Here is a 26,547-nt window from a genome sequence, read left to right on the forward strand (position 1 = left end):
AACTGGTCATTAATGTATTTATGTAAGTAGATAAATTAAAGCCTTTCGGGAGATCCATGGCATTCTTTTTCTTACCTTCATATACAGTATATATATTGATATAAAAAGTTTAGATGCATAAAAAAGGCGAAACGTGTTCATGTTTTGAGCTCAGTATCTTGTTAAATTATTGAGCAGTTATTACACTTCAGGTTTTATTAAATTTGTATTATTAAATTTTTTGGCTCAGCACTTTTTATTACATTATTGACCAGCGATTACATTTTGGGTTTTATTAAACATGTTTTTTATAACCTTGGGTCATTACATATCAGCAGACAAATTGAATCACAGTTTCAGTTTCATGTTGTATTATAAAATAGCATTAAAAAGACAAAGCAGTTACATTTACATTGAATCTGATGTAGGAAATATAAATCCCATGTTTCCCTAATTTTACGGGTGTTGTCTGTTTTTCTGCTTCGTACCCAAAACGATACAATCCGTAATCCCTTTGGAGTAATCATGGATAACGGTGCAATACTGTCCCGGATTAAAGCAGACTAAGGAACTACATGGACGTTTTAGCCTTAGATTGGAAGGATTTGTGTCATGCTGACACTTTTACACTAAATCACGCTTCCCAAAGATTTATTCTGCTTGGAGCTGAGCGATCGGAGGTGGAATCTATCCCTGGGTGCTTCTGATGAAGTGGGCCCTGTAGTTACTCCTAAGCACTCAGACATAAGAGTCGGAGCTGGCGGCAAGTGTGGATTATAATGAGGCCCTGGAGATGTGGAATTTAGACGCTTCAGCGTTCTCTGCTTACCAGCTAACTTGCTGTGACTGCCAATCAGTTGTATGGTGAAATAGTTTTAGGGCTTGAATGGAATGAAGTACCCAGATCTGTGTCTGGGGCGTGCCCAGTTTTCCGTAATCTCACAGTGGGGAGTTGTTTGGGGCCTCCATCCAGCTTCCATTCACTTCTAATGGAAATTCCATATTCCCTGTCTTTTCTTCCAGAACCTCTGGACTCATTCTGCCGCTTTGTTATACAAGGGGAATATATATTAACCGTCAAGCCTTGCATATAGTGCTTTAAGTTTTCAAAATAAAGCTTGCATAATAGTTTCATTTCCACATAAAAATGATATGTAAAGTTTGTAAAGCACCATGTCAGTCCCTGAAGGATATTGTCTTTACAATTCTTTGATTTGTGAATATTTTTCATTCAATTTGGACACATTCAATTATTTCAGGAAAATTGTATAATTTTTGTAAAATTTTAAGTTCTTTCAACAATTTGAGAATAAAAATGACTGCCATCATGTGATTTACTAAGCATTGGGAAACTGTGAGCCCTGCAGATATTGTGGAGTTTGATTTAATTTTTCTATTTGGGGAGGCTGGGATATCTATCATTGAAATAGTTGGCTGAATTTACACATTGATTTATTCTCTATCACTTCAACTTTTTGCTGTGAGACAAGTTTAATTCTCTGATTAGTTTGACACGTGGCTTAGAAGAATGTCAATTACTGCATCTTATTTAGCAAACAAATGATGGTTCATTGATTGATTTTCTCTATGTAATTATTAAAAACATTGCCTTATTCATAGCATTTAGCCTACGATTGTACCAACAGAAATATCAGGGTTCATGGAGAATTCTAGTAACACCTCAATAGATAAATGCTCCATATATATAATATTTACTTCTTTATCAACTATTTGCTAAGACTTGATGGATTTATATTAGTTGCTCACCCTGAACCTCTTAACTACCAGCCAGGAATATAAAAGATAAAGTCGTTTTACCATATGTTCTGGTTTTCTTGAATTTTCACTGTATTTGACTTGAATATTATCCAAATGTTAAGCACATACCAGCTTGTTTACATTCAGTAATCCAACACAGCATATACTGTGCAAACTTCACCTTATAAACAAGTTTTGCACAAGCACTTATCAATGGCTTATTTCCACTTTCCTTTCCCATGTGGCAACATACATAAAGCTTTTTCACTGGATAATTTTTTTTTAAGCATATTTCTGGAAGTGGGACGCGCTTCCAACAAGTGACTTCCACTTAGCTGATTCTAAAATCGCCAAGACTTCCAGAAAACCTCAAAAAAAATGTTGCTGTTGCAGTAGACAGATGATATTGTGCAGGGAACACGTTTTGCTTTTCTTTACTTTTCTTTTTTTTAAATTAGGGGTGTTCTCAACAATAAATATACTGGACTCTAGGCTGACCAGATTTTTAGAACTGAAAACCGGGACAGTAATTTTAACAAAGCGAAACGAAACTATTTGCATATGGTTTTATTTGTAAAGAAAAAAGGTCACATTAATTACGTTATTGCAACGGCTGAACCAAATTTAAAGTGGCCACCAGTAAAAAAAAACAACAAAAAAGTTGACAAAGATCAAGTTTTTAGTGTTTTCTATTAGCGGCAATAATAAACGAGACAAAATGGACTGAGTTTGCGAAAAACCGGGACAAATCAATGATTTGGGAGAAAATGACCACGACAACTCTGAAAACTGGGACTGTCCTGGCTAAATCGAGGCATCTGGTCACCCTAATCATAGATATACGATAGTTTGAACTAATGTAGCATTAAACCTATTTTCAACGAGTTGTGTTCAGGTGTTGGAAAAATTGGGTGTAGCAATACTTCACTTTCGTTACTCATATTTGCAAATAAATCCCCTAAAACACACTGAAATTGTTGAGTCATGGCCTAGCTGCTGCTTTTTGCTTTCATTAAACCACAACCAGCTTCATGTGTAGATTTTTGATGTAATCAGATTTGCAAATGTAGTTTCTGTTCTATTCCCTTTAGTCTGTAGTGGATTTTTGAGTCAGTTGAGCATAAACAGTGTTTTGCAAGTATACGTGCTAGCACTTAGCTCCTCTCACCTCCAACCTCAGCTCTCAAAGCACTGAAAGGATCCCGTGTGTAAGATTTATACTAATCTATTAGCAGAAGAGGAACTAAGAATCAGTCTATTTCAGTCACTCACAATGAGCCCTTTATAGCTGCACAGGGAGCGGTTCTCCTCTACGGACTGTCATGTAGCATTAGCATGTGTCGACATTTTCCCAAATACTGCCTCGAGAGTTAAGGTGGCAAGCAGATTTCCATTTAAGAGCTGCATGGAATTCAAATCAAAGTAAAACCAATTACCAACATAAACATCTGTAGGCTAATGTATGAATGCAAAGTCATATATTTAATTACTTTTTTTAAACAAATATTTTTCAATCTTAAAACAGATGGGCTGAAAAAACATTTTCAACAATTTTTTACATTACTTATATTTACATTTGCACATTATAACACCCAAGTGCATTTTAAAGGCACATAACCACACACACACACACACACACACACACACACACACACACACACACACACACACACACACACACACACAAAAAGGCACATAACCTTTTAAATGTAGCACTTTTAAATGTATTTTCATCAGATTAAGTCCCTCAAGGACACACTCTCTATATATTGTTTTGCTATTGATACACACTACTAATTCTAGTTGTGCAACTTATTTTTGTACAGTTATTTCTCTGTTTCTATTAATAATATATTATGTCTATTTATGGATTGTCGTGCAGGGTGTTCATACATGCCCCACAAAAATGTTGGTTACCAAAATGACTTATTTACATTCATGAGGGAAATTCAAGGCCTCACAACCTAAACTCTGATGAACATAGGTCAGATACATAAAGGATCTCACACCTTGAACAATCAGATTTGAACACTTTTTGATAAAAACATGAATCGTGTGTCTTTATATGATTAGAGTATTTCCAATCTCCATTGCTAAACAACTTAAGGCCCAATCTTTAGGGCCCATGAGTTGAAAACAGTTGACACATTGAAAATCAATGGGTTACATAAAACAGAACATCCCGTAATTGTCATAAGTTTATTTGAAATGCAATGGTTGACTTGTTTCATTTAGTCGGAACAAGTGAAACTGCGCAACAGAAACTCCAGAACTCTGTGGCTCGCTCTGCTTGTCATTCAAGTTGTTTTACGTGCTTGACTTTTCGAGAGGACCTAAACAAACTTTTTCTGCTGATTACGTACTTCATGTTTTCTCTTAAACTCTGTGAGAACGACCTGTTTCAGTGTCAAGTCTTTTTAATGATTCGGTCCAACCTGTGCTTGTACGCACGTTTCTTTTTACCCCGATTCATATGAGGAAGCTCGGAGTCTATTTGTCTACCTGCCAACATCAATTCAGCTCAGTCTTGGAAAAGACTTGATGGTTTCTTGTAAGTTATGAGCGCACACTTGGAGAAACGTGCCACAATCTCAAATTGTTGTGCTCGCCCAGGCCTCCTCGGAAAAGTGCCGCGACTTTGATTTTGATCAGCCTTGACACACACATTTTGAAAACTGTGAGTTAAAATGAACTGGCAGTGGAAGGCAGGAGGCCCTCTCTAAGGCAGCCTGGCACATCGTGCTCCTGCTCTGTATGCTTTGCATTTGGAGGATTCACAATTGACTTGTTGGGAATGGGTGGTTGGATGAGATGGACACGAAGCTGTGAAAAGCATTCAAGTCTAAATCGCATTATTTGTTTATTCTGAGAGTCAAGTGGAAAAAAAGTTACCACTCTTCATGTGTTCTCATCTTTAAACAGATAAATGTGAGGTTTTGACTCAAAAGCATGGATGCTTTAAAATGCCTCAAATCGCTGAAAGGAACTTGGGACTGCAGCAACAACTCGGTCATATATTTAGAGAACAAAATAGAAGTTCTTCTGTGTTTTTTCATGGAATGTCACTTAACAAATGAAATGCTAACCAGATGTTGAGTTACCGTTGGAAAAAGGTGTCTCTTAGTGCATAATAATAGCGCTGTATCTCATCAGTTACGGCCGTGGAACTCACAAGCGTCTCACTTTGTATTTGTTCTCAGCTCTTTGCATACTTAACTATGAGAGTAGAAGCAGACTATTCAAAAACTCACTGTAAAAACAGCAACTTCTGCCTAAAGGTAACAATAAAAACAGAAAACCTTTAAGATCACCACATCTATAATTATTATACATACACACAATAAATGTAGTCAAAATACCATGTACTAGGTTCTCATTATATACACATAATGACAAAGGATCTCTAAAAGAACCATAACCATTTGGTTCAATAGTAGGCACATTTCTTGCTGAATGACTAATCACTTTAGTGCAGGAGTTTTGCTTTAAAAACACTCATGGTCGATGTCTGTATCGGTCAAGTGTTTAGCAGTACTTGACTCTACGAAGTGTACAAAGCATCTGTTTTTTTTACCCATCTTGTGTCTCAACTGGCTCAAGACAGCTCACCTAAAAATCCAACATGTTTTGCTGACATATGCATTTATCTGTGTATATTTCTGAGTAGTTTCTCTCTTGTGGCCCTCATTAAAGTACCTTCAGTACCCACCAGGGAACTGCAGCCTACACATTGGGATTCACTGGTCTAAACTCTTATTTATTTATTTAACAATTATCTAATGTAATACTAATATTAGAGGTCACTGTTGCGATTATAGACTTGCAAATAGTAAAGACAGCTGAATGGAATCAAGCCAACAGGCTGTCCACAGATAAAATATATATACTTTTGATTATTAACTACAAAAAAGTGTTTGTACTTCTAGCTTCACCGTTTTCCACAGGTTTCAATGAGTTTAAGTCAGGCTCATCTTTCATTGTCACTTGATCTCTTCCCACAGCTGGAACCGTTAAACAGCACAGCTAAAACTGTGGAAATGGCTGAGCATGGCTGGGTAAAGAACGCTTCACCCTCGCTTTAAAGATCCGAACAGATCTCACAGTTGCGTTCACCCCACGTGTTCATTCTGGGCCTTACTTCCTGGTCTTGCCTGTTAGCTGCAGTCTTGGTGGCAGGCAAGTCGTGAGAACTTCTTCAGTTGGATGGGCACCTCCTCCTGCCTTATGCTGCTGGCTTTTCGAGCTTTGTCTCTACGGACCTGTGATGTCCCACTGCTGCCTTTTGATGAGACAGTCTGACCTCTGAAGAGCTGAGCTCTTTGCTGACAAAGGCCTACCTTACTGAGGAGGATGAACACATCTCCCCTGAAGGCCTTGGTGAAGATGGCATACAGAAATGGGTTTGCACAGGAATTAAGAGGGTAGAAAAGTACCAATAAAATCTTGGAGTTGGAGACGGTGATAAGGGGACGATCGAGGACGGCTGACATTGCGTAGAAGGAAATAGGTGCCATGCACAAGAAATCTGTAAAGATGAGCACAGCCATGCGCTTAGCGATGTTGGTGTCTTTGGATCCAGAACGGTAGTGCGGGTTGTGCACGGTGCAGTAGATTTTGACGTAGCAACCACAGATAACAAAAAATGCCAAGGTATTGAGGACAAGCACCGACATGATGTACACCTGAGCCGCTGTAGCCTGAGTGTCCATTGGAAGACAGATGCTGACCTTCTGGAAGCTGCTCACACCGACCAATGGGAGCAGAGCCATGATGAGACAGAAGACCCAACCACCCAACATCACAGCTGCTGCGTGCTGCAGACGCAGCTTACGATCCAGCCTCATGGCAAAGGTGATGGCGTACCACCTCTCAAGAGTGATCACCGTCAATGTGTAGACGGACAGTTCACTGGCAAAGACGGTGAAAAACCCTGCCAATCCACACCCTGGGCCAGTCTGCCAGTCTATGGCATAGTTAAAATACTCAGTTCTGGTGTGGAGGTCTACAGAGGCAATGAGGAGGAGATAAATCCCCATGCAAAGGTCTGCAAAGGCTAGGTGGCACATGAGGAACCGTGAGACTGAGAGCTTATAGTGGCTGGTGAGGAGCACCAGTAAAACCACCATGTTTCCCAGAACAGCCAACAAACTGACAAACCACACAGACACACGCAGGAAGCTGAAACCCATGATGTCCTCGCATGGGTTGAATTCATCGGGCACCGGTGCACACGCCACCTCCTCTCCGTCATTACATATCTCATATTCAGATTCATCTTCAAAGCCTTGGCTGTTGTCCTCCTGAGGGTTCTTGAGGATGTCGCCAAAACCCACATCCTCGTCTGGTTGGCCTCCAAAGAATGCGTGGAAGTGAAGACTGCTGGGATAGTCGGCCCTCCTCCAGTCTTGCTGGGCGTCACTGTGACCTTCATCGTCTGGCTCCTGGTCGGCGAATGTTTCCAAGACACTGTCCCTTTGGAGCAAAGGCATGCGGAGTGGCCCCACAGAGCGTTTGTGATGCCGGTAGTTTGATGCTAGCAGCTTACATAAGCGCAACTTCAAGTAGCTGAAAAACACAAAATAGTAAACGGTAAATCAGTAAACCGCAAAAAACGTTATGCTTTGAAGAAAAACATGTAATGCCACCTCTTGTTAGAGGAAAGATAAGATATTACTGTGCTACATAAACACATCACACCTGTTATTTATTTCTGCAATCCTCTAAAACAGGTTCACAACCCACTCTTAGGTCTCATCCTGTGAGCTCAAAACCCCTCAATACATGGAGTTTTCTTTTTCTTAAGATAACTACGTCAATGTTTTGATGCAGTTATCTTACGAAGAAAAGGAAATCCTGTTTTAAGAGTCTATGATTCTTGCTTAGCTTTCTTGTTACAAAAACAGCAGTGAGTGACAGTAATTATGGCTGCACAGTAAGAAGTTGGACATAAACACATCAGCGAGTTGATTCAATCCCCGCCAAAATCAACTCCTTAAAAGCCCAGCTGCCAGCACTCACTGTGGTGGGTGATTCAAATACACAGATTACATACAGTCATACACATGCATTCTGATGTGTCTTCATCATTCGTGGTCCTTCTGGTTATTAAACAAATCGTTAGGGACTTGGCTGAAGCTCACCTTTGCTGCTTTTTGAAGTCTTTGAAGGCGCAGCAGTGGCTCGGGTATGTCAAATTGGCGTCTGTGAGGTCTTTGAAGGTCATTATAGGCGGAAGTTTCTTGAGCGCAAAAACGTTATGAGCTTGCAGCTTCCGGAGATCATCCAGGCCTGTAGTGGGAAGGGAGGTGATGGCTGTCTGGGACACATCTCTGAATGACAGGAAGAAAGTTAAGGAGAGAATAAAGGGCATAAATGTAAAAGACCATACAGGTACATTTGTTTTTGTTTTTCATAGAGGCAGACTATAGGGTGCGCATAGAGAAAAAATAATTCCCTTTTAAGTTGACCCGTAAAATCATGCCTTTGCATTTTGTTGTAAGCAAAACTATTGCACCACTGAATCCAAATAAGTTTTGGGGACAAAACCGAACATGGAAGTATTTCCTTTAGTTTTAGAGACGCAGATTTTAGCTTGAAATAATAAACGTGGTCTTTCATGCGCATTTGTAAAATTATTGTATACTTAACGTTTAAGTGTATAGCCCATGTCGAGGGCTCTTATTGTGAAAGGCATGTTCTAAAGAGGGTGTTCTGCAAATGTGGAAATTGACTTTTATTCCAATAACTTGCAGAATTTTTATGTAGAATTTAATCCATCTGTCCCACAGGAGTTTGCACACACATTAACAGGAAGTATCAGCCTTAGCAATAAGGTGATAGAGGCTATAATTTATGGATTTAACATTTTCCAAAAGCACATTTACACTGTAATACATATCTGGAATTCACATTATGGGTGTTGGGATATTGGATTTAGACATTTGCTTGACCTTGGAATAGTCCGTCCTCAAAGGCTGACACATGGCACAAGCAGGATCACGATAATACAGTACGTTGGCGATCCAACATGTTCTCGGGTAGTACGATAAGTTGGAAACACACAATTATATTCCACAGAAATACTGTACATGTATTGCTGAGCTCACAAATTGTGAAATGACTGAGCACTTTTTGGATTATCCTTTACTATAACTGCACTGCACTTATCTAGATGAGCACACGCTCAACGGCCAATAGCATTTAGCTCGAAAATGTGAGGAAACAATGCCATGAGCAAATTTGTGACGGTGGACATGATGTTATTCAATGTGTTCCAATGTTAGTTTGTTTTTTGCATTATCTTTTTGCACACTTCTTGACCATAAACAATGCTAATGGTCTTTAATGGTCTAGGGTTACGTGGATGGTTTTTGCGTTAATTTTTTCCTACAAAGTGGCACAGGTATTTGGTTTCTGTCTTCTGTATGGCAGGTTGTGAGTTCAAGCACCGGTGTGCTTCTTCATTTAGGCGTTTATTTGCTTTAGTTTGTTTGTCATAAGTTAGTATGTGTTGAGTTAATTTCCTGTCTTTGTCTTTGGGTAATTCATTCACATTTGCATGTATCTCTCCTGTTTCCACTCAGGTGTGCCTCATCTCCTGATTACCTTCTCTCCCTATTCAAGAGGTGCTTTATTCTGTTTATAATCAAATTAATGGCTGATCAAATTTGAAGAGGATTGCATACAAAAGTCAACGTGCTCATTAGTGTCGATGTGATTGGTTATCAAAGTTGATTTGTTTTGTTGTGTTGCAGTTTGTATAAATGTCAACGTCAGTCAGTGTGTTTTTGTCCATCAGATAAAGGGTAAAGACTCACTGCTTTAATGTTATTTAATACTGAAACCTAAGGGAAGCAGTATTTCATCTGTACTCCCACTTCTTCTCCATTAACTATCCTCAGCTTTCTTTACCTCTCTTGAGGCTCATTGTGTGATGCTGAATAAAAGATCTGCACAGATCATTTAAGTGTTGGTCTGATTTAGTCATTTCAGGAAGTTTGACCTCACACATGTTCCTCGGGGGGAAAAAAGGAAGGCCTGCATCCAAACCATGTGATAGCTTCCCTGGCATTTAGTGGCTGGATCTAAGCAGCAGCGTGAGTGGTTTGCTTAATCGTATGCACAGCAGGGACAATAGAGGGTATTTTTTATCTGTTTAAAACTGTTTTTAATATCTGTGTTTTGCACTAAAAACAAATCTGCCTTTGGGGCTTTTGACACTTTTGGTGTTGGTGGATGTTGGTTTGAATGTTTCTGTGCGATTTATATGTTTTTACTCAATTTCTCCTATTGGGAAACACAATGCACAATGTGTGCCATTGTAATATACAGGTTTGTCTGTTCTCGACCATGCAAACATTAAACTGACAAGTGATTTGTTTCAAATAACAAAACTACCCTCTGACTAACTTTACTAACAGGCATCTATTTTCCTCAATAGCTTTATTCTGCTCTGTTTCAATTATTCCAGCAGTATTGTATTAGATGATTGCACTGTACACGTTGTAAAGTTGGCCTCATTAAACTACTTCCAATCCCAGTTTTGCATTTTGCATACACTTGTGTAAACTTGCTGCCCACCATATCCTGCCTAATACAAAGTACCATACTAAGAAAATACAGTGAGTGTATGAGGATGAACTGAGTTAATGCATTGGGGAGAGCAAAACCAATCGAGGGATGGTCAAAACTAATAATATTAAACATTAAAACTGTGAAACTTTGCACCAATAAATACTTGGCTAACTAAAAAATACAATAAACTGCTATGTATTTTGATGACCAATGGCTAAGGGACCCTGAGTCTTTGCATTATCTGCATATAGGAGGAAACGGTTCTGCACACTTACATTGTAGATATTTATTATTCTCTCTAAAGGGCCAAAAAGAAATATGTAAGGTTAGAAAATTGTTCCCTTCTGGTTGACTATTGTGTTGCTACCCTCAGGAGCCTGGAAACAAGTCTACAACCCCTAAATATGCAATAAATGTTTCATCAAAATCAGATTGATCAATTACATATTTTTTCACGAGGGTAGATGAGTTATTAGGAGTTATTTTTGTTTTTATGTAATTAGCAGAATCATAAATAGCCAATGACGGTGCTAAAATCCCCACATACGTATCGAAGCAATGCACCTTAACGTTCCAATGTAAATGGATAGAGTTTGGAATATGTTTGGTACGTACAGATACATGGGCCCGCTGATGACTCCCGCGAATGCCAAGTCATCCATCTTGGTTAAATGAGTGTTCCTGTGAAGGTCTCTGGACAGGAAAGCATAAATGTATGTGTTATCATTGACATGATGATCCCAGGTTTCACTCAGATTGACAGTTTGAAAGCAGGCATGTGTTTATTTCCTCTTATTTCAGGGGGAGACGGGACAGGAAAAAAAATGTCCCACTTGTGTATTTGATTCAAATTAGCTGCGTAAGATACAGTGGATAAAGTCGTCAAACTAGCCGCGCCCTTAACACACATCACCTCTAATCCTTTAAATCTAATAAGGGAAACAGACCTGAGAGAAGTGTGTTTGAGTTAGTCACGCTGCGCGGGGATTACTTATTCCCTCGGTCTGAATCAGGAGCCAAAACAAACACCCGTATGCTAACACTCCAATGGCCTTATTGGGCTTTTTTGAGAACCGGCGCTGAGCATTGGTGTTGAAAAGAAAAGACGAGATGTTGAATTCTAAGGAAGATGACATGAAAAAAAAAATAGCTGACACACACAAAAAGGACCTTCTCAGTAACGTAAAGTTTGAACCCCTCTTTGTGGATGCCTGGATATGCAAGAAAATCAAGCTCTTAATACTTCTCTTTTGATGCTCACTTTTCGAAACATATTTTCCAATGAGAACATTGACTTGCTAATCAAGAGCTGGGCTTAGACTCATTCTGGGTACATATGAGAAGGCCTGGTGAGACCCAACTTTGAGCTCAGTGCTTTTGTCATGCAATTTTGGGTAAGGAAATACGCCATCCCAAATGTCAGAAATGGTTTAATCCATTGCTGCGTAATGTAATTTTGGGAATAATTGGAAAGCCTCAAAATTGACGGTTTTCAGAAAGGCTTACCAGATATAATAAAACCCAATATCACAGAAAAGGGTTCATAAGAATGCAAAAGCGCATAAAAAGGCGCAATCAGCTTCATAAATATTCAGTTGGGGGGAATTGCTGTTATTTGATTTTGTGGTTCTTTCAACAGCCAGGTGGGTTCACATTAAGGCTGCAAACAGGAGAGCACAGTTGTAAAAATCCCACAATCTCTGGTATAACAATAAGCTTTTGAGGTTTTTTGAACAGATTAAATGAGATATGACCCTTTATTAGTTTTAAATTTACACTTTGTTTAGTCCAAGAAAAGCTGTCCAAGCTTTCTGTTTCCATTCTTCAAACGCAGCTAATCAGCTGTTGGCTAGAGCTCGAGACATTCGGGGGCTCTTGGTTTTTTTTGGGGGGGTGAAAAAAAAGGAGATGAAGCTTTTATTTCTCCAAAAAAAAGCCAGACTTCTTACAGTCCTTGGCATTTACAAATTCGAATAAATCATTCTATGGCAGTGTTTGAACTCAATACTTACACTTGATCTAACCTGGTACCGTTAAAGGCGTGGTGATGTATTTTCTTCAGTCCGTTTCCGTACAAGTTGCTGAAACAGGAAAAAAAAAGGAGGTTGTTTACCCAAAATGTAAAGTACAACCCTCGATATAACTATTTTCCAATTGTTGACCTTTCACCTACACGTGAGTGACAATGATAAGTGGTCCACTTACTTCCCTTATTATGGTTTGATTCTGGCTGCATGTGCACGGATGCACTACATTTCCCAAACCAAACCACACACAGATCGCCTTCTGCAAGACAACGATCTGTGGTTCATGATATTACTATATTACTATATCTCTGTGCCATTAAGGCGAGGTTTGATGACTCGGTTCTGACGCTTTCGTGTGGCTTTGTCAAGGTTTGGATTTGAGATCAAAGAACTGAATGCTTGATTCTTTAGCTGCGATGACCACATTTTGCTTGTAGTCATTTCAAGTAAATGCACATGTTTGTGTTTATGTCTCACACTGTCAGCCTGTCGCTGGTGATCCCACGGAAGGCATTGGGTGGAATCTCTGCGATGTAGGGATTATCAGTAATATCACTGCAAAAGGACACAGAGCAGAGAACAAGATTGAAGTCTAACAGTAAAAATTCAGCTCTAATTGCAGAGGTGAAAGTAACGAATTACAAGTACTCACGTTACTGTAATTGAGTTGCTTTTATGGGTACTTGTACTTTTTGAGTATATTTACTTGTACTTAAGTACGTTTTAAAAGAAATAAAGTAATTTGTTACATTCCTACACCCAACTGTTACTGAAAAAATTGTTCTTTTTTGTTTTAAAATGAACAACAGACATTGTGAAACTACAAAAAAATGAAACGACCAGACAACAATCAAATGCATCACATCATAGCCGACCTACCAGATTAAACGTAAAGCACAACGCCAAAATAAAACATTGAATAAAGGTTATTTTTTTCAGTTTTATAACTGTAGAACTGTGAATTGAATTCATAGCTGTTATTTTATTAAAAAAAAAAAAAAAAACATATTTTATACAGATATATTTGTGGAAAATAAATTAAGTTAAGATTTGGTTTCTTCCTTTTTAAGTTTATACATGAGATGTTTAATGTACACAAGGGAATCGTTACAAGATTTATAACCAAAAAATGGTGAAAATAACTAGTAACTTTTACTTAAAGTACTAACTGCTATTTAATTGAGCTACTTTTTTTACTTGTACTTGAGTACAATTTCAATCAAGTAACAGTATTTCTACTTGAGTAGGATATATCAGTACTCTTTACACCTCTGTCTAACTGTGAAGAAGAATGAGGGAAAATGTCATTTATTGTTGTTTCTTCCTATAAACACAGTATTACCACACCAGGAAGGAAGGCGAGTAAGTGGGTGTTGATTTGCGTAATAGATCGAATTCAGATCAACCTGGAAATTCTAGTGAAAATGCTGAAAAGCAAACAATTGAGAGTTCAAATCCTAAGCCATCTTTTATCACTGAGCCTTGTTTAGGTGTGATTTAAGAATTAGGTAGAGGTTGGAGGGGATGCTGGTGAAAATTGGAAACCACACTTTGAGTCACTGTGAATTCCCAAAAAAGGAATGGATAATAAGGTTGTAATCTGCAGGAAAGCTTTTTCCAAGTTTTCTTCCTCTTTTCAAGTTTGTCTTGCTTAGATTGTCATATTCTTGTGAAGGACTGATAATATCCATTCTGGAAGAGTTACACACACACACACACACACACACAATCAGACTGACCAACATACTTCAGAAAACCGTGTTTGTTTCTGAACAGTGTCTCAGTGGAGACGTACGGATCCGATCGGCCGTTTTCGAAAGTCTGCACTAAACGAGCGCGGGTTCATTTTATTTGTTTGTTTGTCTGTTCGCAGGATTACGTTAAAAGTACTTAATGGATTTGACAAAATATTACCAAACAATAGACCATTAAACAGTTTTGGAGAGGATCTGGATCAATGTAGTTATTCTGGATCGGTTTGAAAAACTCACAATTCCCTCACTGACTTTCATCAGGATTGGATCTGGATTGCATGTTTCGTCGCTATTTTTTTGAAAAAATGGGGGTGCCCATACTTTGGATATGGAGATGTAACGATTAATCGTAAGGCAGTTAAAATTCGATTCACAGGTATCACGGTTGATATCGATTTTCTGAAAATTGAATCGCAGTACTTTTTTTAAACATATATTTATCCTTCTCTTGTCCAAATGCTGAGGCAGCGGGCGGAATCTGCTACTACTTTCTTTCTGGCCGCCTTCTACTCTTACACATGTTCATAATTGATTCCTTACCCCTTTAGCACCGAAAAAATATCTGTAATATTACGTGAATATCTGTAAAAATCACGTTTTCCTATTAGCTCTGTCTGCTAGCGCATAGCATCTCTTCTTCACTGCTATAATATCTGCATGGCAACCGACCACTGGGTTACCAGCGCCATCTGCTGGTTCAAACAAATATCTGACATAAATAGTGTAATTTTTTTTTTTAAAAAAAGTCCAATTGTTAAAGCACAAAAAATATTTTCAGTTGCACTTTTAAAAAAAAAACAAACTATTATGTAGTTTTTGTATTGTTTAATATAGAACCAGCATTTAAATTAATAGGCTTCTTCTTAATTTGTATTATTCCTTTATTTATTTCATTCAAGATTTATTTTTAGTTAAATTGCATTGTTTTGGATAGTTTATCAAGGGATTTTTTTGACAATGAAAAATAAAAGGAAAATAGTACAGTATTTTATATAAAGGAATATTTTTCAATCATCATTTGTGTACAGTCCCATTTTGTAAAATAAATCATGAGAGAATCGTATCGTGAACCCAGTATCGTGAATCTAATCATATCGGGAGTTGAGTGAATCGTTACATCCCTACTTTTGGACGTACTGTATTGTTATTAGTGGGGATATAAATTTCTTCCAAGCCTTTAAAATGAATGATCATGGTATCATTATCAGGATCACTGATCCAGATAAAAAGGATATTCAGTTCTTGGCAGAGGTTTTTGCTCTTTGTGTGTTTGCTGACACTAACAGATACAGTTTGTGAATTTAAACTATTGAGGCCGTATTTGTCAAACACCCCTCCTGACTTCCTAAATTGTAGCAAATGATTATAATGAACAAACGATTTATCAATATTGTATTAAAAATGTCTGTTTTGACCTTTGAACTGACACATCTACAAAGACGGCAAAAGGTTGTAATGACAAAGACATTTTGATATTGATATAAAATTGTTTGTAGCCTAAATCATTGTTCAATGTAACCGATTTTACAACAGCTTTTACAAAACAATGAAAATGACTTACAGCATGAAGTGGACACCACTCGACTGGATGTTTCCCAGTACAGGGAGAGACGTGAGACCACTGTTGACAATCCCCCTTAAAAGGAATAAATATAGATAAATAAACAGCTTAAACTTCTTGGTCATAAAACAGATCATCAAAATATTAAATGAATGTTACATTAGCTTTCTACAGCTACAGTTCTTCAATACCCAGCTTGTACAGCTCCAGTCAGATTTGGGCATGTTTGGGCTCAACCAGTGATGGCATCATTAATGTATTAGATTTTTGTAGACTGTGAGGGAAAATACGACTAAATGCTGTCGACTAAAAGTCAAACTAATTTATGGTTGGCATTTAATTTGTAAAACTGTAAAACTTCATCAGACTCAAACCAAAGCATGAGTCACATTTGGCATTTAAACAAACTTTTCAATAGAGACTTAATAGATGCACGTAAAAATAAATCAATCTTTTATGTTTGGACTTAAACAAGACAAAAGGCAACCGATAAAAATACTCACAAATACTTTAGACTTGGTAGTTGTTTGAAGGCTTCTGGATCAATGTATGTCAGACTTTTGACGTTTTGTATTTCTCTGTAAACACAAAGCCAAAAGAGTGCCTCCTATTAACATTATATATGATTCAGAAACACTTGATGCATATATATGATATATATATAAAAAAAAAAAACTGTCAAAGGAGAGGTGTTCAAATCTTTGCTTAATGTACATCACTTGTTGTGGTGAATTCAAACATTTATTATTTTATAATACGACTCATATAAGAAGGTGTTTTAGGCTTTAGAGGCAGAGGTTATTTAGTTGTAAGAAACTGACAATATCTAAGCAATAAGTGTGGTTATCAGTCCCAATAAGGACAATCTTTACTTTAAATTTCCTAGATTTTGTGACCTAATTCTCTTTAAATAATCAGAATCAGGTATACTTTATGTATCCCAGGAGTATATAGGTTGTTTTTTTTACAGATGCTCCAGAATATTGAATGAAAAGAACAAACACGAAAAGAAAGAAAAGAAAATGTACATAATAAAATTAAATATTGTTAATTAAATAAGGATTCATTACAAGTGCACACCTCTTGGAAAAAAGTAATAAAATAATACACATGTACAAAAACACAAATGTACAGATAAATACAAGTATATTAAGGGAAATATTTGAGGAAAATTGAAGGATTTTGTGTTTTTCCAACAGTTTAACATTAAAAATGACTGCAATCATGCAATATAAGCATCGGTAAAACTGTGAGCCCCTTCAAATAATGTTGAGTTTCATTTACACAATGATTCATTTTTTTTCTGTCATTTTTACTTTCCCCTGCGGGCCGAATTAGATGCTCCACAGGGCCGGATTTGGCCCCTGGGCCATGAGTTTGACACATTTTTTTAATTCACATACAAAATAAAGCCAATAGGTAATCCTTTGGCTATTCTTGGTTTTTAACCGACAAACACCAACAAAAACTAATTTCCACACCTACCAATTTAGAAGACTATAGTATTACAAACAACAACATATTATAGTCCCGAGACCAGTGGTCTGCAACCTTTACTCTCAAAGGAGCCATTTTATGTCATCTCACCTGGATTAAAGTCCTCCTGGAGCCAAAAAAAATACCTTCTCAATGAAGACAATACAGTGTATTAAATTCTATACAAGTAAAATTATATAGAATAATGTTTGATTTAATTTGATTTGATTGTTGCAGGAGGTGAAGTAGGAAGGTGGCCAAGTCATCGCGCAACGTGATATATTTTAGGTTAACAAATTGTTATATCTTGATTTCATTTGTCATTAATCATTAATAGCCTCTGTAAAAAAAACAAAAAAAACAATTTTATTTCAATAGTTTTTTTTAAGCTAAAGGGAGCCATTGCAAAAGAGTCAAAGAGCCACATTAGGCTCCAGAGCCACGGGTTGCAGACCCCTGCCCTAGACTATTTAAGGCTTTGCAGATTTCATTTGACAGTGGCACAGTTTTAACTTCATCCAACCCCTTTTAAATTTTGCGGCTCCGACTGCGAGTCCTTGATCCACAGCTGCTGTCGAGCTAAAGCAGCCAACAGGAAGCACGGCATTAATTTGTGTCTGTCTGTCTGACCCTGAAGGAAACCTGAGCGAGATGCCATTATCTAATTTATGGCACTACACCACACCAATCAGTGGCAAATAGCCCCTTGAGATCCAAAATACAGCCCAGGAACACAAATACAGTCCTCAGAGTGCTGCTTGAATTATCGCTTCTGTCTGGGTTTTTTTTTTTTTTTCATGAGTTTACGCTGCTCATAAGAAACGAGCGAAGTAATTAGGAGAGCATTGACAGCCAAATGATGCATCAAGCCACGCCAAGTAATTTCTGTAGCTGTTGATCACAGTTGGCGTCTCAGACGGCTACATATGCTCCTATTATTGAGTAAGGACAAATTGAACGCCTGCAAAGCGATGTGTTGTCTGGATACTGTGGCACGGAGGAGATTATTCACACAGTGAATGCAGGTTTTAGTAATATATATAAGGCTGGGAAGTGTTTCGTCAGAGACTGTGTGGTCCGCCACAAGGCTCTGCTGCAAATCGTTCCCCATAATTAGGAATAAATTGCACTTTGCTAGTTTATTTCCCCTGAGGTAGAGCCCAGGGAAGATGACTGAAGAGGTAAAGTGGATTTAGCCTAGCAATTTTTAATTTAATATCACTATTTTTCTATTTTGGCTTAAGCCTGGGTTAAATTTACGGAATATTAATGCTAAACAATGGAAACTCAAACTAATGAGTCTTTTGAATCTTAACCTAACTACAGCCTGGTTTGTTACCCTCACACAAGTTAAAAGTTAACTTTCTTTTCATTTGAAAACGTATGCTAGAGAGAAATGCTAACCTCTGTGAAACATCAGTAGGCTAAGCTAATGTAGACTTTCCATTAGGCTAGGCTAACGTAGCTCAACACAGAGAGCTTAACCTTGACCATGATTAAACCAGAAGTCTTTCTCTACCAAATAAGTTGTTTTTTAACTCTCTACACCGACGAGTTTTGTGAATAATTTGTGAGGATTATTTTGAGAAAATTTCTTTTTTTTTCATCAAACGTCTCCAACCTTTAACTGTAGAAGTTCAGGCCGTCAGCTAATCCTCGCCATCAAAGAAAAAGCCGTACTAATCACAACTGAATGTGTTAAATTTAAATAAAGGATAACATTTTTAAAAACGCCATCTTTTTTCCAGTGCCTTTCTATACTTCTTTCCTGAATTAGACAACATTTATTCATAATTATTTGAGTGTTAATCCTAGTGACCATACTTTGACTTTAAAATCTTACACAACTATACATGAAGTTTGTATTCAAAAATTACTGTTTGACATTAAAAAAAAAAAACAAACTCAAAATATTATCTCTTTATGCCCAAAGAGAGAAGAAAAAAAAGGGTAATTACCAAGCACGATTTGACCTCTTTTTGAAACAATCTATAGTAAAAATAAACAGATTAATAAATAAAAAGGAAATGATAAAACAAACATCTATGAAATTTCTGAAAATATACAAATGATTACTTTTTTGTGTTAAAAAATGTCAAAAACTAATGGTATACATGTACTCATGAGGTATTGTTTCTTATGTTTTATTACAGGTAGTGCTGTCAAGAGATTAAAAAAGGTGTGATTAATTATACATGCTCTGTAATTAATTAATCTAATTCATTTTTTTTTAATTGCACCTAAAAATTGCTGAGAAACATCCTCAACTTGAAGTATTTTCATTTAAATTACATTATTGTGGCAGATCAAAACATTTATATATAACAAAGTGGCTTCATAAAGTCATTTATTGTTTGTTTTTAACAGACTGGAACAGATGCAGGCATAGCTATTTATATTCCTCTGTATTTGAGACTATAGTCCCAAGGACTGCGTGTCATATTGCTGTGTACATTTGTCAATCTCAAAATAATAGAAAACACAAATAAAATAAAACATAATATGTAATGCTATAAGTTCACACATCATAAACAGTAAGAACATTTTTTTGACACTGAATTTGTTGCTTTTTCTCGCCTTCAGATAATATTTATCCAGTGAGTTTGTTCATTTGTCAGACACGTCGTCTTTGCAGCATGTTGCGGTTAGCACTGTCCGAGTGTCCGCGCTAACTGCTACATGTTTAGCATTGAGGCGGTAGCGAAGGCTGCAAAGCTCTGGTGATAAAGCAAACTCTTTTTTGCACAATATGCACACAATTAGGCTTCAGTTTTCCATCCAGTGTTTTTAAAAGCCAAAATTAATGCAAACTAAGTTGAGCAGTTTGGCAAGCTCCCATCTTGTGTTGTAGTTTATGCATCAGTATTATGAGTATACCAGGAACTCTTGAAATGTGAAGGTTCCACACTGTTCTAGTGCTAAAACAAAGGCGATTAAAGCAGAACTAAGTTACTTGCACTCAGCGCTCCCTCTAAAGGTACCTTTTGGTTATGTCACTGTCGTAAAAACTCAGCACCCCCCGCCGCCTGCCCCACCCCACAGCTACATGCGCAATTGCGCACCTTTATCTCCCAAGACGGTAGCAACCGATCACTGAAAAATCCTAATGCAACAGTGACACTAAGGGTGCTTTAACACATATAGTGTCATGTGACCATGTGAATAGTATGAGGAAGAGAGACAAGTCAAATAAATGAATGATGTGGGAGTAATACGGAAGTGAGAGTGGAAATGTGTGTGAGGTGTTTGTTTGTGTGCTGACAAAGCGACTCTGAAAATGGATAGATAAATAGATAGATGGATGGATATTTGTGTGTGTGCTGCCTGATGGAGCGCTGGGTTGTGAGTGTGTGTGCGTGCCTGTTGCCGTGATGACAGTGCTGAGCTGTCACTGCATGGAGTTGCTCCGTTCCTCGGACAAAGGTCTTCTCTGCCTTTTTTTTGCAGGCTCCACCATGATATAAGTTTGAGAAAAGTGAATTTGTAGACAATCGTGTGCAATCTAGCATTAGTTTTTATTGGGCTGACGTAAAGCAGTACGTCTTGCCACCGGGTCGGAGGCAGGGAAAGTTGCAAGTGCGGTTTTCTGGCCATTGACAGTGGGGGGAGTTGAAAGACCCCCCAATTACCCCACTAACACTTGTATTGCCCTCACAGGGACTACGAGGTGAAAAAGTTACTTAGTTCTGCTTTATCTGCGTTATTTTTTTTAGCGAATTATTTTTTCCTGTAATGAATTAATCACAATTAACACATTAAAGTGACAGCCTTAATTACAGGAATTTATTTTAAAGGCAGAAGTACTTTACATTACATTAAATAAATGCACACAAAATAAAATCCCATCTCTGTTATCTCTACAGCACTAAACAATCAACAGAAACATGAGTGACAGGCACCAGCCTCTGTCCTTGTTTTACTAGTTTCGTAAGCATTAAATAAACCTGCTTCCGTCAGAGATCTAAGCTCTTCTTCTTTCTTTTCTCTGCTTGCAAAGGTTCAAATGTAAGCATTTTTCCTCTCACTCTAGAGAGCAAGTGGAACAGCCCAATCGATGACAAAGATCAATATAGAGTGTGGCCTTTTCCTGTAGTTACTCACATGTGGATGATTTTCTTCAGGCCGTAGAACGAGTGCCTCTCGAGCTTCTGCAGCCTCGCATCCACTGACATATATCTGAAAGAAACAATCAAAGCCTAAACCAAATCTATTGAACAAATGGTCTTTGTAATATAAAAATAACGACTTTTCTTGACCTTTAAAGAATGGAAGCACTGTGCCGATGGGAGAGTGTTACACGAGACGTGTTTTTATAAATGAACCAATGTGTGTGGTGCTAAAACCGATCCCACAGTCTGCACCTCTTTCCTGAATTTATCAGCCCGCCTTTGCTTTAAAACCTCTAGTCATGGGTAATTTTACAGGTATGCACCTCACATATTCATTACCTAGTCATCAGTCACTCTGCTTCCATTTGTTATTACTTGGTAAGAAGTATGCTCTTAAAATAAACTGCACAAACTCAGCGCGAGATCCCTAAGATGTCTAACACATATTCAGCATAGCCCAAATTAGTGATCCTTTAGATTTTGACTGACATTGTATTGGTTTTTTAACGTATGCGTTCACTTGAGGAATGAACAAAGAAAAAGAAACACTGCTTATGTATCACGTTTGGTGCTTTAAGCTTTACGCAAATCCCCCTGACCACCTTCATATATGCACGACGAAAGACACAGATGTCCAACTTGGCACCTTAGAATCAGGGCACCAGTGTATATTTTACCTCCACACAGAAACTCCACCACTACTCAGAGTCTGAAACCACCACCACACTCGCACAGCCTCCAAGCAAATGTCTAAATCCATACTGTGGTTGAAAGGACTAACATTCCTAATAAAGGAATGCAACGTCTCTTCCAGATGTGATTAGGTGCCCAGTTGTGATGCATAACAGAGAGCGTATGATGTGCAGGGTCGGAGACAGAAGGGAAAGGGATAGAGAGGATGTTTGGAACGTGGAGAGGAATGTTTTAGACGACAGGTTTCGTTTGGACAATAATGAGATAATGTGAGCTTAGATGAAGAATCAGTACTCACATTTTGGTGATGTTAACCATGTTGAGAAAGGCATCTGCAGACAGAGTTGGCCAGTTTGTATCAAAAAGCCACCTGGGTAAAATGAAAAAAATTAAAACACAATTATTTTATAACTCCAGTAACTTTTATTTTGTTTTTAAAAATCAAATACTTTTCATATTTACTCAAATGGTTACACCTCTACTTACACCTCAAATTCTGCTGCTTCAAATGTATATTTTCTCTTCCGCGCACTCAGCTCTCCTTCACGCGCCATGTTCAACGTAACACTTACAAAACGCTCATTTAAATAGGGCGGTCTCCACCACTTCTGCACTTGCATTAATTATTGCTGCAATCTTAGTGAATTCCTCTCAGCAGGTGAGGAAACTGCGTCACCAAAGGATTTAGGGAAGCAACTGGTTTACCACCCTTTATTTCAGATCTTGGTGAATCCGCTCCTGAATCTAACACCCACCTGCATTTCACCCTCCTGGTGAAACAGAGCAGGAGAGATGAACGCGAGCTTAGAGGAGAGACTGGCAGACGAGCTACAACAGTAGCATCACTGTTAAAACATGTCCCAGGAGTGCAAGGACTACAGAGAAGCGCTAAGAATCATGGGACATGCAGGATTTTAATTGAAAACTACTACGCAGTGGTGCTCCCAAGTATGTAAGCTCTGAGTCAGTTGTGCGCGAGGTCCACCCGAGTATGTTTGAGCCTTAACAGTCCTAACCATACCTTGTATGTTCAGTAGAGTAGACAGTCTACTCATTGAGTTTGTAGTGCATAGTATGAAATATGCCATTTCAAACTCAGCCTTGCTTTTGACGGAAGGATTTCTTCACAAACTTATCGTTCCGTCTAAAAACTTTTATCACCTCAACATTAGCCACATGCATAGCAACGTTGATGAGTGTGTACGATACGAAGGCATGTTTACCTTTACAAAGAGCAGTAATCTAATGAATCTAGTAAGAATGACCAGCCACTGCATTCTATCGCTACAAACAACATCTGTGCATGTCAACTGAGGAAACGGGCAGCGACTCACTGAAAGCTCACCACATTCATACACCTTTGGCCCATCAGAGGAACAATAGACTACTTCACATGTGTGAGACCTGGACCATGTGACTGATTCCTTCTCTTATGAGGTGGGGGTGTCAGTCAGTCAGTCAGTCAGTCAGTCAGTAGACACGAGAGCACCGCCCGCCGCACACGATTTGACAAATTCAAACAAACAAAGGGACACAGAGCAGACGCTGACACCCAACACCCCAGTCAGCCATGCTGCTTCGCCGCCGCCACCCCCGCCACACTCAAATCCAAATAACCAACGTGCATTTTCCCTCAAGAGTGCAGAGAAAACACCAATGAGCCCATCTCATAAGCTTAAGGAGAAAATTACTACCTCAATTTGTCGTTTAGGATAGAAACCCGTGGAAAACAAACAGGTTGGGGATTGAGTTTGAAGTGGGCAGACGCCACAAATTTTGGAGTAGTGTCAGCATTGTGGTGTTTACCACAGGCTTTGTCATGCTCTGGTGAAGATGGTCACTCACAGGTTCTGCGACAACTTTCAACTCAAACTTTCTCCAAAGAAATGTGCTTTTATTTTTATGTGACGAAGCTTCCAAGTCTCAACGTTGTTATAATTCCAGAATGCTTTCTCTCACACATGTAAAGAAATTAGCACAGAATGTAATTGTAACCATTTCCATTACTTAATCTGATTGTTAGCAGGAAAGCTGTCAGCGTTTCCATTAATTCTAGTTACAGCTCATCGTGTTCGACATCCCACTGGTTTTTCTCATCCTTTGATCCACGTGCTCAGCTGGTACCACTCAAGGAAAAAACATTAGGTTTTTCCCATTTTCAGTTGCCTTCAATAGACAACAAATATCACCAACGTTCAATTCCCAGTCCAAGAGCTGGGAGCTTTGTTTAGGACTGGAACTGCTTTGCCCCCCATTCTCTCCCTTGAGGTCTTTTTTTTTTTTTTTTTACCTCCTAATTATTCTCAAATGGAGCAGTGCGTGTTTGAGAAATGTGCTGCAAAAGGTAAATATTGTATTTGAATGCGGCGTCCAGACACAGGCGAGTGTCACGCTACGTCGGCTCCTGAGTTCGCTTTCCTCTCCACCTCACTGACTCTCAGTGACACATGGAAGCACCCCCACACACCCCCACATATTCATTTTGTGCTGACTAAAAGACAGCACTACAAGTGTTTTTGTAGGTTACTTAAAAGTGAATCTTAGGGTTTGTAGAGATCATGGTAAATGTTTAAATCCTAGTTCTGTATTTTAAACGAAAGATGTATTTTTTGATGGACTGCGGGCAGTTTGGGCTTTTTTCTCTCCTAAATACTCCAATTTAAAGAGTTATTGTCTGCCTATAAAGAAAAAATGCACACCATATACATTTTGTTTTCACTCATTCTTACACAACTCTTACAATTGTGTATTTTTCCACATCAATCTTAGATTTTTTGCACAGACAGTATGTAGAACCTTTTTACATTTGCTGGCATGGGTTAATAAAATAAATTATCAGTCAACACTTATTAAGGAGAGAAACTAAAGGCCAGTAATACAAATTTACTCACATCTTGGTCCGTCTAAAGTCATTACAAAACTTCAGGCCTCTGCACAACAACAACAACAACACATTATCGCACACAATCTATTTACGGTAATTTATTTCTTTGGCTGATTATTTACATCCCAAGGTTTATTGACCGTTTTCCGAGTGTTCAGTGGTAAAACATTACAAAGAAAGAACTATACATTATGAGGACATATGAAATAAACTAGTGACCACTAGTAGATGTTTTTTTTTAAACCAGTTCATGCATTAATCATATACACTGAAAAAAATAGCCTTTTGTGGACTATATAAGAAAAGGGATGTCCTTAAAAATGGTGTAGAATGTTTTCAACGAGTTTAACAATCTTTGTCAGTATAAGAATTAAAAAAGGTTAATTCAAATCACGCTGCAGAAGTCGTATAATGCACATCTCTTTAGAATCACTACTAACTATTGGGCTTAAGCCAACGTTTTCTTTAATATGAAGCATCGCAAAAAAATCTTCATCAGGTTACACCTCTTTAATTGTGGTCAGTCAAAACCCTGATTTATGAACTTTCTTTACAACTTTTGCAATGTTTTTAACCCAAATTGCAAGATATTATGATCTTTGTCTATATTTCTATGTGGCGGGAAAAACAAAAGACATAATTTCATAATAGTAGCTGTAGCTTGTCATACATACATATATATATATATATATATATTATGCTTGTAAACTGATAGGCACGTGGCTTTGTCAGCAGTCTTATGAAGCACTAACAGTAGAGATGGTTTTCCTATTATTAATAGGCTATTATAGATACAAATGAATGAAAACAGTGGTAGAAGTATAGTTTTACATTTTTGTTGCCTGATCCTTGACAGATATTATTGGGTTTCCCATTTTTGCTTTCAATAGTGCTTTCCTTTTTAAAATGGTCCATATTCAGTCAAACAAACTTAAAGTCTGGTGCGGATTGGCTATAAGGATGGAAATACAACTTGAATAGAAAATAATTAAACAAATAAATCAGTACATAAATTAAGGTAACAGACCAGTAATAATAAACAAGCATTTTGCAATCTTGTGTGAGGTGACATTTTTGACCACTGGACTGAATTTTTATATGCATTATTTGATAAATTGTTGGTAATTCTACAATTGTTATGCAGTCATAAATAATAGAAAAAGTTTGAGATGAAATTTCCTCACCAACTTGTTTGACAGATGTAATATCTTTGAAAGGAATAACTACTTAAGAGATTCAGTCCCCAGTGGAAAATTAATCATAATTTTCACCATTGAGGAGAACTTTTCAGTCAGAAACGGAGCAGAATGACTTTTACAGATGCACGTCTACTCACAGAGTCTTGGTGCTCGCTGGAAACCTGGGGAAATGATCGATTTCGTAGCAGGTGATGATGTGGTAGTTCCACTCGGAGCACGTACAGACGGCTGGGCAGGAGTCGACCTCTGAGGCTCCACTGATGTGCAGAGAGACCAGAGACAGCAGCAGCACACATGCTGTTACCACCTCCATGCTGGAGGGTCAGTGGTGGTCCTCTTTCTGGTGTCCACAGCAGCAGCAGCAGCAGCAGCAGATCCACTCTGTCAAAGATATTTGGCTCCTGTTTGCAGAGAGTATTCCCTAATGCAGAGCTGCAGTGGAGAGGTGGACACAGTTTGGCTCCAACAGGGCCCCATGACTGGGTGTGATGCTGTGGGGCGGGCAGCAGCAGCTCAGTGGTGGGCTGGAGGTA

General features: G+C 38.1%; 1 protein-coding gene across 1 annotated transcript; it reads right to left on the reverse strand.

Moving 5' to 3' along the window:
- Positions 1-5,858: 5,858 nt before the first annotated feature.
- Positions 5,859-26,454, reverse strand: tshr (thyroid stimulating hormone receptor). The gene is made up of 10 exons (XM_028439309.1): positions 26,152-26,454; positions 22,230-22,301; positions 21,231-21,305; positions 16,157-16,231; positions 15,654-15,728; positions 12,816-12,893; positions 12,324-12,392; positions 10,927-11,004; positions 7,878-8,066; positions 5,859-7,302 (listed from the first exon to the last, which is right to left on the reverse strand). Exons 1-10 carry the CDS (start codon positions 26,325-26,327, stop codon positions 5,892-5,894), a joined length of 2,298 nt encoding a protein of 765 aa, XP_028295110.1. The 5' UTR covers positions 26,328-26,454; the 3' UTR covers positions 5,859-5,891.
- Between the last annotated feature and the right edge of the window lie 93 nt (positions 26,455-26,547).

This window comes from Gouania willdenowi, chromosome 24 (genome assembly GCF_900634775.1).
Source record: "Gouania willdenowi chromosome 24, fGouWil2.1, whole genome shotgun sequence".
Taxonomy (NCBI): domain Eukaryota; kingdom Metazoa; phylum Chordata; class Actinopteri; order Blenniiformes; family Gobiesocidae; genus Gouania; species Gouania willdenowi.